This window comes from Felis catus, chromosome D2 (genome assembly GCF_018350175.1).
Source record: "Felis catus isolate Fca126 chromosome D2, F.catus_Fca126_mat1.0, whole genome shotgun sequence".
Taxonomy (NCBI): Eukaryota; Metazoa; Chordata; class Mammalia; order Carnivora; family Felidae; genus Felis; species Felis catus.
The window spans coordinates 23,988,714-24,002,086 of NC_058378.1; the positions used below are offsets into that span (position 1 = coordinate 23,988,714).

Below are 13,373 nucleotides of genomic sequence, written 5' to 3' on the forward strand. Positions count from 1 at the left end.
TATTATGACCACAATAAAATGAGCCTGTAAAAGAGCAGGGGCAATAAAAACAACCCTGAGGATCACCCAATCTTTTATTGTTTTGAAGTACATGAAAGGAGCACTCCATAAGAAAAAGAACATCTTGAAATTTTACCAAAGTGCTTTTCCTATGGTACATATTTCAGGACTATCTTATAAGTAAAGTTGTTATAACTATTTTAGTATTGCTATACCTAAACATCCTGTAGGAAATGTAATAACCTGTTTTATGCCCCAAATTCACTCTCTAGAAAATACTGGTATAATGAGACTCCATTGTATTCATAGCTTGGTTAATAATAACACTATAAATATTAATAAAAATTAATAAAAATTTACCATATCCAATGAGTCAAATATTTACTAATACTACATGATTTCCACTTTATTTTATGTTGAAAAGTTTCAAATGCAAAAATGGACTTCTTTTGAATAATTTTCAAAATCAATTTAACATTTAAACATCTTAATGCTTCAAAAATAATCCAAAGACCCAAAAATTTTGTCTTCCTTTAAAGAATTTTAAAATTTTAGAATTTTAGAATTTTATTTTTTTTTTAATTTTTTTTTCAATGTTTATTTATTTTTGGGACAGAGAGAGACAGAGCATGAACGGGGGAGGGGCAGAGAGAGAGAGGGAGACACAGAATCGGAAACAGGCTCCAGCCTCTGAGCCATCAGCCCAGAGCCTGACGCGGGGCTCGAACTCACGGACCGCGAGATCGTGACCTGGCTGAAGTCGGACGCTTAACCGACTGCGCCACCCAGGCGCCCCTTAGAATTTTAGAATTTTAAATTATTCTCATTCTTTGAAGATTGAAATATACTTACAATATAGTTACATTTTCAAAACATATATCTGTGGTTGTTTTATCCACAATCACCATGTCGGTATCAAAAACTTCAGCTCCCATTTTGAATAAACAGAAAATGGCATAGTGCTGTGACCCTAGGGAAAAAACAGTGCCCCATGAGATGTATCATACCTATATTACGTTAAAAGCTCCTTGAAAATGACAGTTATCTCAAATATTTATTAATAGACTCTTATTTTCATACATGGTACACTGTAACCTTAACTTTTTATAGTGACTGCTCTGTCAGTACACGTTAATACCTTACCCAACCAGAACAAAGCAACTAAGCCAGGAAGTATCAAAAATTAAAACCGAAAATATAGGCCTCTCAGCAGCCTACTGTAACCACCACATTCATAAATTTTATTCCTAGAAAACTCTTTAAGCTTTAATTAATAGCAAATTTATTATTGTATATATACTACTACGACCTCTGTCATTTGGCATCCAAGTCTATTTAAGAAGTTCTCTATTGTGAGAGACCAAAAGCAAGCACGTTAACAACAGCAAAACATTTTCCACCAAACTGACAGCAAGGGAGGAAACCACAAAAACAATAAAAAGTAGACATGTGAGTCCAAAAAACATAGCTGCTGAGCCTCTTAATTTGGTGATGTTTTTTAAAAGTATTAGGTGATTAAAGGGCCAAAACCTCATTATTGAGAAAATGTAGCTCTTCAGAAAAACTTATTCTCCATAGTAATCAGAAAGATACGCTTAATCCCCATATGCATTCCATTTTAAAGTAAATTATATTTCCTAATTGAATAACAAATATACTAACCTGATTTTGGATTCTTCATATAAAACTAATTATGCTCAATATGATTCAGTTTTTAAAGTATGAAGAACAAAGCTATCACAATAGACAAGAAAGATAAAGGATTATCATATCTTTTCTGCTTTGCCTCTAACAGCTAGAAATCATTTGAGGTTAATTTCTATGACCTTAGCAATACATGGATTTGTGAAGACTATATAAAGCCATAAAATGCTGAAGGGGGAAAAATCAGATCAAGCTAAAAATCTTTCCCTTTTACATCCTATTAAATAATCTGAAGTAACAAAACAAGGCAGAAAAGATCTCCCAGATTCTGGTCAGATAGAAATGCTGCCTTTACCTTTTCTCCTTAAACATTTTCCGTTGTTACACACTTCTCTTCCCCACAACCTGTTACTGTCCTTGCCTAGGTTCCAATCAACAACTACAAGTACATCAGATAGGCATTATCTTAGTAAGTATCACGCAATTACAACATATTTACTAAAACTAGGAAAAAACACAGTTCAGCAAGATACTGCTTATTCTGTCAAATGACATCAATTTATTTCACCATGGAAGCAGCTCTTCTCTCAATAATCACAAATTTACTATACCCTAAAGAATACATTCCAATTATAAATTAAAATCATACATACGTTCTTTGTTGCTGAAGTGATCAGAGTCTTTCCACATTAGTGGTATTCGAATATCTACAAAGGAAGGGAAAAAGAAATGACAAGTAATAGTCTTGATAAATTTCATTTCTTAGAGTGAAACAAACCTCTGAATTCCATAATAGATTCTGACCATTAAAGCCAATATAAAATTTATTATTTAAATATTCTAACACAGGCAATATTTTCTCAAAAATAGCTTAGACTAGGAATATAAAATCTGTTCTATTTATTTAAATAATTTACTAAAAAATCCTACCAATTATGACTCAAGAAATTAAGTAAGATCTGTAATACGCTTATGCCATAACATTTTCATTTTGTGATTTATGTTTTTGAAATAGTTGAATTTCTCCTTTGGGTAAGCAGTAGCAACAAACATAGCTAAAAACATTTCAAAACCATAAAATAGTAGATAGAAAGAACTTCAGGGCTTCTACTATGCAAACTTGAAAGATGAAAACTCCATGACTTGTCTAAGATCATTGTTTGTGACATACAGACCAAATTCATTCCATTAAGAAGATTTAACCTGTCTACAAAAGAATTTGCAAGATCTTTGTATACTCGTGTTACAAACTACACAAACTACAGCATTTCCCTTAAGAAAACTAAAAAGAGCAATGCATTCCTTCTTTCAGACCAGGAAAAAGGTATATATTCTAAAAGTGATGGAAATACATTTTCTCTCGTTCACACATGCTTCAAATTTGAAAGTAATTGTGTTAATGATCCTTATTTCAGATGTTAATCTAGACCTTTGTCACAGTCAAAATGTTTCCTTCTTAGCTTCCTCCATCCTTCCCTTTACTTTTAATACTCAATTAACAATTTTCCCCTGACATTCCTATGTTATCTATATACCTTCAAAGAGAATCAAAGTTCTACCAAATAGATTAAGATGTATGAATTACAGCATAACACAGGATAGTAGAAAGCTCAATGGTAAAGTGAAATTTGTTTTAATTACTCAGAGTATAAATACCTCAAACCTTTGTGGAAAATTTCTCTGTTTAAGACATTTCCCAATTACACTTAGGACATTTATGTGCATGTTTTTATACCTATTAATTATGCCACTTTCAAATACCTTCAACTCTTTATGAACATAAGCTATTTGGCTACATTTCTGTTGTACTTCACTTTAAATCTTATGATCCTTTGTCCACATTTTCATTTGTTTAGAATTCTTTTTAAGGTTCTTAATGCCTATTTCTAATTTCCTTTCTAGAAAAGCTTTACAATACTCCTTCATCCCTACCCTATCCAACCAGGTAGGTATGTATGAGTGCCCTTACCACTGCTGCCTTAGCAGTTTTAATAAAAAATATTACTTATTGGGCTCTCTCCATGTACCAAGCTAAATACTTTATATACATCTCATCCAACTATAATTTTAAAAATATATTTACTAATTTAATAGTCAATTGATAAGATTTGTTTAGATTTGTATTTTCTTGATTAACAAGAAGAATGTCAACACATTTATTAGTCAGTTCAGTGAATATTTGTATCCGTGACCCACTTTTTTCTTTACATAGTTTATGGTTTATACTTTTAAAAGTTAATTATTTAATCTATATGAAAATATTGGGTATATGTAATAAAAATATAAAGATTCTTCTTATAACAATAATTTTTCCAACTCCATTTATATATCTAATAGGACTTCTCTTCCTTGCTGATTTAATGATTAAATGGCTCTTTATCATATATGCCATTCTGACTAAGTATCTCTTCTTTGGCTATATGCTTTACAGATCTAATTGAATCATTTATTAATTACTGTCTATCCTAGTACCAATACCATACTATTATGACTACTGAATCTTTATAATATACTTTGTCATCGGTTAGAAATATATCCTTCCAAAACATCTTATTCCCAATTGCTAATTTCTTTATGTGAATTTTAGAAATATATTGTCAAAACTCCCCCTCCAAAATGTTTCATTAGAATTCTACTGTCCAAATTAATTTGAGAGCCATTAACTTTATAATATTCTGTCAATATATACAGTAGCATGATACAGTCATCCTTACATTTTTATTAAGGTTATGCTTGGGGTATTTGATGTTTTCGGTTTTTTGCTATTTTTATTGTAAAAGAGACCCTTTTGCCATATTTTCTAACTGGTTATTGCTGGTTTTGAGAGATTACCATTTTTTTGTATATTTATCTTGAATCTAGCCACTTTTACTGAATTCTTTATTAGTTCAAATAGTGTTTCAGTAACTTTCCTTAGATTTTCTAGGTATGCAATTTCTTATTTTAAAATAGTATTCAGTTTCTCTATTTCTTTTTAGTAGTTTCATCTTTCATTCTTGCTATTTTAGCTGCAATTTCTAAAACTGTGTTAAAATTATATTGATATAATAGACATTTTTACTTTGTTCTTCATTTTAATGGGATTGTCTTTATTGTTTTATAATTATGACTTGGCTGCTACCCTGTCAAAGAGCCTGCTTCTTGCTTGACCACAGTTGCTGACTCATTTCATTTCACAACTGTTCTTGTTCACAGCTGTTCTTGTCCTATTAGGGTGGTATTAACCATTTACACTATCTTGGGAGGAACATGAACCCTGACTTTCTCTGCTATACACCAATAGTCTATGGCATATAGCAGTCTTGCCTTTTCCCATGCCTAGCTAAGTCAAATCCTTGAGAGAAGGCACACATTTCTTATCTATTTACCAGGTGGTCTATTTACTGTTCAGATGACAAAGGATGTGTAACCTACCAATATGTGTTTTAATTCAGCTTCAAATAGTAGAAATTCCTTACAGATTCTTGCAAATGTTTGACTCAGTTTTAGTTTACAGTACTCTTGCTTTTGTCTCTTTTTATGTCTTCATTGACACTTGTATTATAAAATGAAAGAGACATATGTAATACAATGGCTAACTTGATGCTATCAAGTCCTAGAAGTCTTTCTTTATTTTTAAAAGTAAAAACTTTTGTTTTTGAACTTTGTGAACTGACTTGGCTTTAGATATTGAATTAGTAGTCAGTGAATAAGCTAAGACAATTGCTACAATACAATTATTTGGTGCTTAGTAGGAATGATCAGGATATACCTGAATTATTCTTTTTAATTTTGTAATGATCTGGCCATGAGTGGTAAAGCTGAAAATGGAAAACCCGGTTTCACCTGGTAATCAGAGAAAACTCAGAACATTATGAAACTTTGTAGCAAGTATTCATTTTGATCAAAACCAAAGTCACATTTTCATCCCAATGTCAAAAGAAAATGTGTTTCGTTTTAAGGTGAATTCGTTTTTAATTTTCTTCATTTATTTTTTTACAAATTTTTTTACAAATATACAGATAAGATATAATTAAGACTAAGCAAAGATGAAAAGAAATTACATATGTAATTTTCTGAGACTTCCAGTTCCTTAAGTTAATTTAAAATTATCTTTTGGAAAGAAGGAACACATGCAGAAATAAGTTTAATTTCTACACTGAAGTATTTGTGGTCAGGAAAATAGTTTTTTTTCTTATTTTAACTGACTTTATTTTATCACTCTTCTAAATGTACAGTAAATGCTATTTTCACAAATTGCTGTAGCCAATAAACTATTATAAGATGTCAATAGATGTTAAGTCTATCATGTCATTTGAATCTTCAAGAGCAATTTAACATATCTCATTTGTGTACTTACTGGCACTAAATCAGAAGCAAGAAATAGAAGATTATGTTTAAAGTATTTTTAGAAAATCTCCCTTAAAGATCAATAATACTTTATTTATTCACATTAAAATGTATTGAACATAGTGCACAACTATGTAAAGGTACTGTGTTTGGCATCAAAAGCATATAAGGAGGTATAAAACATGTTTTATTCCAGTCTTATAATTGGAAAGATGAAAACATGAATATAAATAACCATAAAACAAGCAACAGATTTTTATACAGTTATTTTTCTGAAGAATTTTTGCTGAGGGCAATTCCTATGATTTAGGACAATTACATCCTGTAAAATCCAAATCTATCCTTCCTGCATGAGAATTTTGTTTATCCATAAAGACATTTCTAAAAACAGTTCCTTGGGTGAGAGAGCCTGAAATGCAGCAGCATGTTCCCTGGAGCTAAGAGAACAAGGCTTCGGGCCAATGAAACAAGCTAGTTATTACTCAAGGGGTGATGGAGATCTGCTGTACCCAAAATGTATTGATGAGATAATATTTGTAAAAGGCACATTATCTAACTAGTGTACACGAGTCAGCCTTGTGTTCATTTCAATCTGTGGCATCTCCAAGCCACTGTCTAGTTTCCTTAACACTTTGGAGAAACTGAGACAACAGAGCATTAAGTGCCATCTAGTGGTAAAGGGTCTTCTATCTGCATTAGGAATTCAAAGAAAGAAAACATCATTTCCAGCTGGAATGATAACAGGGAAGGCTTTATAGATGAGCAAACAGATCACGAAGATAATATAGTTATTTCAAGAGCTAATTGGCTGTCAGAAGCAGGCAGTGTATTGATGGAACAGGGAGAGAAATGTCTGGCTAAAGCAGACAGTTTATGTACAGGAGTAGAAGATATGGCTAGAAAAAGAGTTGGGTCAGAAGGGAAAACTCTGGGGAAGAGGGGAGTTTGGTTTTTATCCTATGGAAAACAAGAAACAGTCATCCATCCAATCAACATCAATGAGCAATTACTATGCATAAGCACCATGCTGGCTTCAGGGTATATAGTGATGGGCAAGACAAACATTGTTCCAACCCAGGAGCTTCTAGCCTGGACAAACATTAAAAATATTATTGAAACTTCTGAGCAGAAAAGGAACAGAGAGTCAAAGATTTGAGTTTGCAGTCCAGCTCAATGACTTACAGGAAGTTATTTAATCTTCAAGTCTAAGAAAAGAGAACTATCCTACCTATTTCACAAAACTAGGCTGAACAGAAAACCGCATAATATATGTAGTACATATGGAACAGCTTTTCCAAAACTGTAAAATCTTACACAAAAGTACAGCAAATGATAAAAACAAATTTAGAACAAATATAGATAGAGGTATGCAAAATAAAACGAAAGAAAAGAATGGGCGCAGGGAATTGAAATCCCACCAGTTCTAGGAAGATACTTTATACAATTTATTCAGCAATACGAAAACAACCCATCTACAGCATACCTGATATGGCAATCTTTCCTTTACATGCCGCTCGTTCTTTACTTTCAAAATTCGCATCACTGTCAAAAGGAAAAAAAACCTATTGAAAAAAAGATCTTTTCTAATAAGCAATGTTTTAATAACCTTTCACAAATGCCTAAATATTAAAACCTGACATATATCCACGCATAATAATGACTTCCAGTTAATATAAACTACTTGATTCAAACTTCAAGATGTTTAGTCAACAGCTAGCTGGCTTTAAGAGAAATACATACAGACACTCTCTTTGATTTTTCTTGTAAGCTTTACATTTCCTGATGATTATATACTGGGTTACTCTACAATGAAAGTCTTCTGTGAACATTTATTTATAAGCAAGATGTACAATATTTGGAAGTGTCCTAGGAAGTGTAATACCTTGGATCACCACTTCACAAATTATATTTCTAACTTACTACATTATAGTTGCCTGAAAAAGTTAAAGAGCTTCCCAACCATGAACTTGCTGCTCAGGAGTACTTTATCCTTATAAAAACCTAACAAATATCAAAAAAATTATTCTCCGCTATACATTTATATGCAATAATATCATATATCATTTCCTTGAAATTCAAAAAAACTACATACTAAAACAATAAATTAACTCAGGTGCTAAAGGAAGGGAGTGGCTCTGCAGAGAGAATAAAATGGGGAGAGGAAAACATTATCATGACAATAGAAAAAAATCTTAAGTAAAAAACCTCAAGTAAAAAAATCTCTAGGTATACAAGAAACTCCCAGATCTGACTTTAGAATACACTACTATGATAAAAAAAAAATTTCAAAATAGTTATCTTCTGCTAAATCAAATCAATCCCTTGAATATTTTCTAATTTTCTATTTCCTAATACCCTGCACTTAGAAATTAGCATTCAGGGGCCCCTGGGTGGCTCAGTCAGTTAACCATCCAGCTTTGGTTCAGGTCATGATCTCAAGGTTCTGGGCTCAAGCCCCACATCAGGCTCCGTGCTGACATTGTGGAGCCTGCTTGGGATTCTCCCTCTCTGTCTCTGCCCCTCCCCCACTAGCACTTTCTCGCTTTCTCTCAAAATAAATAAACCTAAAAAAAAAAAAAGAAGAAGAAATTAGCATTCCATTTCTGGGACAATATTTCTAAGAGTATTCTTTGCACATTTTTTTTTTTTTTTTTGGTCTCCACTTAATTTGGCTAGCTAATTAACTACTGGCTAATTTAATTAGGTACTTCAAATATGTGATAAGATAAAAACTTTCCATTTGACTACTGTTTCGTTCTAAGAGAGCTTTTGGAGATTGAGTGGGATTTTGAAGTATAACTAACTTTCAGAAGAGTATGACACCATCTCATTGCATTTCAGTAGGCTTGTTAAAAAGATTGCAAAGATATTCATTATCATATGCCAAAACTTGAAAACAAAATATATAAGTCTACTTCTCTTACTCTGTTACTGAATTAAGCACATAAGCATTTTAGGCAAAATATATTCCAAATGCACTGAAATAATACACTGATGTACTTAAGTTGATAAACTTACATAAGACAAGTATATAATTATTTTTAGAACTACATGAGGTATAACTAAAGTAATGTAGTAGATTTAAAGCCATAAACTCTCAGGATACTATCTAATTACTTTATGGTCACACTAGTATTTAAGTTAAAATAGGGAATCATTAAGTAAAAAAATAAAAGTACTCATTGATTATTTCAAGATAATGTTTCACTGAATCATAAGTTTAAAAAGAATCAAGTTCAGTATTTTATACTCAAGTTTAGTTTGTCACACTGGAGAACATTAGCTTGCTTATTAGTTCATCACAAAGTGAAAAGTTCAATTGAATAAGGCACACTACAAATCAAACACAAATCTCAATTTCCTCAGGTTGGTGTAAGATGTACAATATAAATACAGTTGGCTGGCATTTTTAAGCAATATTTCTAAAAACACCTTCTATATGAGCAATGCATAATATAAATTCCTAAAATACTTATTTCAGTGAGAAAATACAAGAAAGCTCTAATATTGGTAAGTAACTTGAGTATTATAGAATGTAGGTCATAGATTACACTAAAGTTGAGATCCATTAGGTATTTCTAAATTTGATTAAACTTAATGCTTTAGCAGGTAAGTGAAATTCTGAAATATTAGAACCACCAAAAGCAAAATGGCTGAATATTTATCAAAAAAAAAATTTTTCCCCTCCAAACTCTTCAATCACCTGGCAGAGTATAGCTTTCTTCCCTGTAATTACAAATCGCTTACACAGGCATTTCCAGGGCCAACCAACAAAGTTATTACATCAAATATTGTCAAACTATAATATAGATCCATTTAACCATATTCTCTTATAGAAAAATTAAGTCTATGTTTTAAAAAATGAGACAAACTGAAGCAATTAAGCCTCATTTTGCTGAAGCTTGAATTATTTTCAATTCAAATAACTCCTCAAACTGTTATTTAGGGTGCTAAAATGTGATGTTTTTCTAATTAATCCAAATTGACAATAAAATTGTTAAACATTCTCTGTTTAATAATGTGCTACTGTAGCTAATAGTTTGCTACAGTTAAATAAATACTTGTTTGAAAATCTGCAATGTTAATGCCAATTCTAAATGCTACAATTAGAGAGCCAGCTTGAGGGAAAAGCAAATAACCACAAAATTATCTAAACAGAAGCACAGCTAAATAATAGCACACCTTATTCTTATAGACCTAGTTTAGAGCATTATTTTGGTAAGACTTGTAAAAGCTAATTTAAAAGAGATAAAAATATGAAAGACAAACTTTTAACTTTGCTTTATTACTTAATTTCTGCCTGTAGGTAAATAAAATGACCAACAGAGGGTGCCAATCAACCACTTTGTTGCTCAAAAATCTGTATTGAGTAAATACAGATTATCCTATTTTATATTATTCAATATGGGAATTTAAAATAGCATTTATTTGCCAAAGTTAACAAGGTATAATGAGAAATTGATGAAAGTATTTTATATTTTCTTAATGAAGCACTAAAAGAATTCTAACTGGGATTCCATTATTTGGAAGCAGGTTATAAAATCCTTCACCTCTTATGCAAATAAGTGAAAACTAAAATATTCAGAAGTGCTTTATTATGGAATTTTAAACCATCCTAAAATTATGTGGTATAAAATTAATAACTTCATAAGTATCTTAAAATTGGAAAGATGAGGTTTCTATTTCAAACCTTGATATAACAGACTCTTTCAACAGACACCCAAACAATATAAAGTTTAAAAAATAAAATCAGCAATGTCTTTAATATACTATGTTTTATTATAGAAATACCAGAAGTACACAATTTTCATTTGCCACCTATACTTTTTCTTTTTTTTTAGTTATAGTATATAAGTAATAAATTAGGCAACTGGAGTATAAGAAACTGGTTATTGTGGCATTATTAAAATCACAATTATGTTGAATGATATACATAATTAGGTGCTACAAATTGCTTTGACTAATATTGTTTTTACAAAACCAAATAAAGTATTTCAGAATTTAAGAGATATATTGGCAGGTTTGGGTAGGAGGGAATATTATTGCTAAAATGTAAGCTCTGTAAGCATATGGATTTTTTTTGGCCTATTTTGTTCACTGCTGAATCACCAGTACCTTTAAGACACTCAATAAATGTTTAGTGAGTACTAAATGAAGTGAAATATATATGGCCATTTTGATGGAGCAGGGAACATTTAGTAGATTCAGACTGAAGTCTTAGGTTTGAATCTTACCATCAATAAATAACTAGTTATGTGAAAGAATTGCCATTAACCTCTTGGCCTCAGTATCATCATCTGTAAAACAGAAGTATCCATCTACCTCATAGGTACTGAATGAAATAATATTTTCAACGAATATCATTCTTAGAAATGTTACACAAATACAAAGATTACTGAGGATTACTGTGTATTTATATTTTTGGCCTCAGTATTTAACATGGAGCTTACATGGAAGAGGCACTAAAGCATTTGTTAAAGTGATCAGAGTCCAGTTCCAGTTCCTGTAAGATAATGGTAGTTAAATTTGAATTTCTTCAGGTATCTTATAAAAGTTTTCAGATCAACAAGGAAAGCAAATAAAATCACCTATAGCCCATACTTACAGTGTAACTAGAAAACAGAGACTATAAAAAATTTACATTTACATGTAAATAGGAGAAATTAACAACTGAAACCATCAAAGCCAGCTCCTGGAGGCCTTACCCAAGTAGAGTCAGATACCCATTGCAAAACACAATATCAACTTTTGATGTCCCCTAGAAGAAAAGAAAACTGATAAAAGACCTGGTGGATACCATAGCACTGGTTCCTGGGGAGTTGAAAGGGAAGGACTCCAAAAGAATTCTGGTTCCAAAGTCGTTAGTCTTGTGGAGAAGAGAGACACACAATGAGGGAGGTATCCTTTGAAAGTCTGGACATGCCCAAAAAAAAAAAAAAAACACAAAAAAAAAAAAACAGGAAGAAGAAGAAGAAGAAGAAGAAGAAGAAGAAGAAGAAGAAGAAGAAGAAAGCAACTGAAGTTAAAAACCCCAAGAAACAAAATCATACCAAAAAATCAGGAAACCAACTAACCAACATCCCTAAGTCATCATTTATTAAAGAAATTTGTCTTCACAGTTCAAATAATAGAAAACACTCTTGGTCAAAAAAACAAGTAAACCCTTCTGCGCACCTATCATCACTTGGCCCAAGAAAACTCTACATGCTACATATTTAACTAGGGACAAAGAAAAGGACCCAAACATCCATAGAAAGCTACAATAAAACAAAAGTAGGAGTCGTCAAAATGCTTCAACATTCCACAAACCACTCTCCAAAAAATATAAAATAACAAAAATATAATACTCCAAAATGAACTGAGTGCAGTTAAATAAGCTATTGCAAATGTGAAAGAAGTGGGGAATCTGAAATCTAAAGCCTCAGACTAGTAAAGGACAAACAATAGGTAAATATGCAAAAAAAGAAAAAGAAAGAAAATTTAAAAATGAGAGGTAGGAACAGGAAACAAACTGGAAAAAGAAAAATAAAATCATTTCTGAAATGAAGGGTAAAATACAGGGCCCAAGAATGAAGACATAAAACTGAAAGTATATTAAGGGACATAATGGATGAGAATGAAAAGAGCAAAATTAGATAAAGATTTTAAAAATATCAAAGGAAAGTGATAGACATAGAAGACAGGCAAAGAAGATCCAACTTATGTGTAATTGAAGTCCTTAGATTTGAAAAACAAAGTAAGGAGATACTTAGTGCTTTATTCTAGAGGCTTTAACTCCAAGAAAACTGTCTGAAAATAAAAGAACTGAATCTACATACTGAAAGGGTTCTAAGTGAGCCAAAATGGTCAGCCTTTAAACATACTCCACTAAAATTATCAGACTTTGGATAGCAAAAACTATTTTCAGCCTCTAGACAAAAAGACCAAGTCATTTATAAAGCAAGGAAAATTAGACATTAGATTTTTTTATAAGAAAACAGGGATGTGAGGTTTTCAAGAAACTCCAGGAAAGAAAGCATTGGCCAAGGATTTTTGTATACACCCAAGCTGTCCTTTTAAAGACCAACACTAAAGAAAAGCACTTTAAAGGTAAAAGAATATGAAAAAAGCTATACTCACATTGAGAAATCTACTATATCATAAACTTCCCTCAAACAAGATATGATTTTGGAAAGTACAACAAAAGGTCAGGTAGTGAACATTATACATGTTTAAAAGTGGATCAAAGACTAAAACAAAAGTGGAGACACAAGTACAAGATTAGTATGTATTATCTACTCCATCACAGGAGAACTGACCACAACCTAGAAAAAGATAATACTAAACTAAAATAAAATAGAAAGGTACAGAAGGAAAAAATGGAAAAATAAAATGAGTTCATTGATCTCCACGTAGATGAA

General features: G+C 31.6%; 1 protein-coding gene across 3 annotated transcripts in view; it reads right to left on the reverse strand.

Annotated features, from left to right (window-relative positions):
* RTKN2 (rhotekin 2) overlaps positions 1 to 13,373 on the reverse strand; it is a 72,220-nt gene that overhangs the window by 44,685 nt on the left and 14,162 nt on the right. For all 3 annotated transcript variants that reach the window (XM_019813155.2, XM_019813154.3, XM_011287373.3), the window contains 3 exons: positions 7,457 to 7,515; positions 2,298 to 2,351; positions 853 to 970 (listed from right to left, as the gene is read on the reverse strand). In XM_019813155.2, coding sequence (XP_019668714.1) covers positions 853 to 970; positions 2,298 to 2,334 — 155 coding nt within the window. In that variant the 5' untranslated portion in view covers positions 2,335 to 2,351; positions 7,457 to 7,515. The remainder of the gene's footprint in view (positions 1 to 852; positions 971 to 2,297; positions 2,352 to 7,456; positions 7,516 to 13,373) is intronic.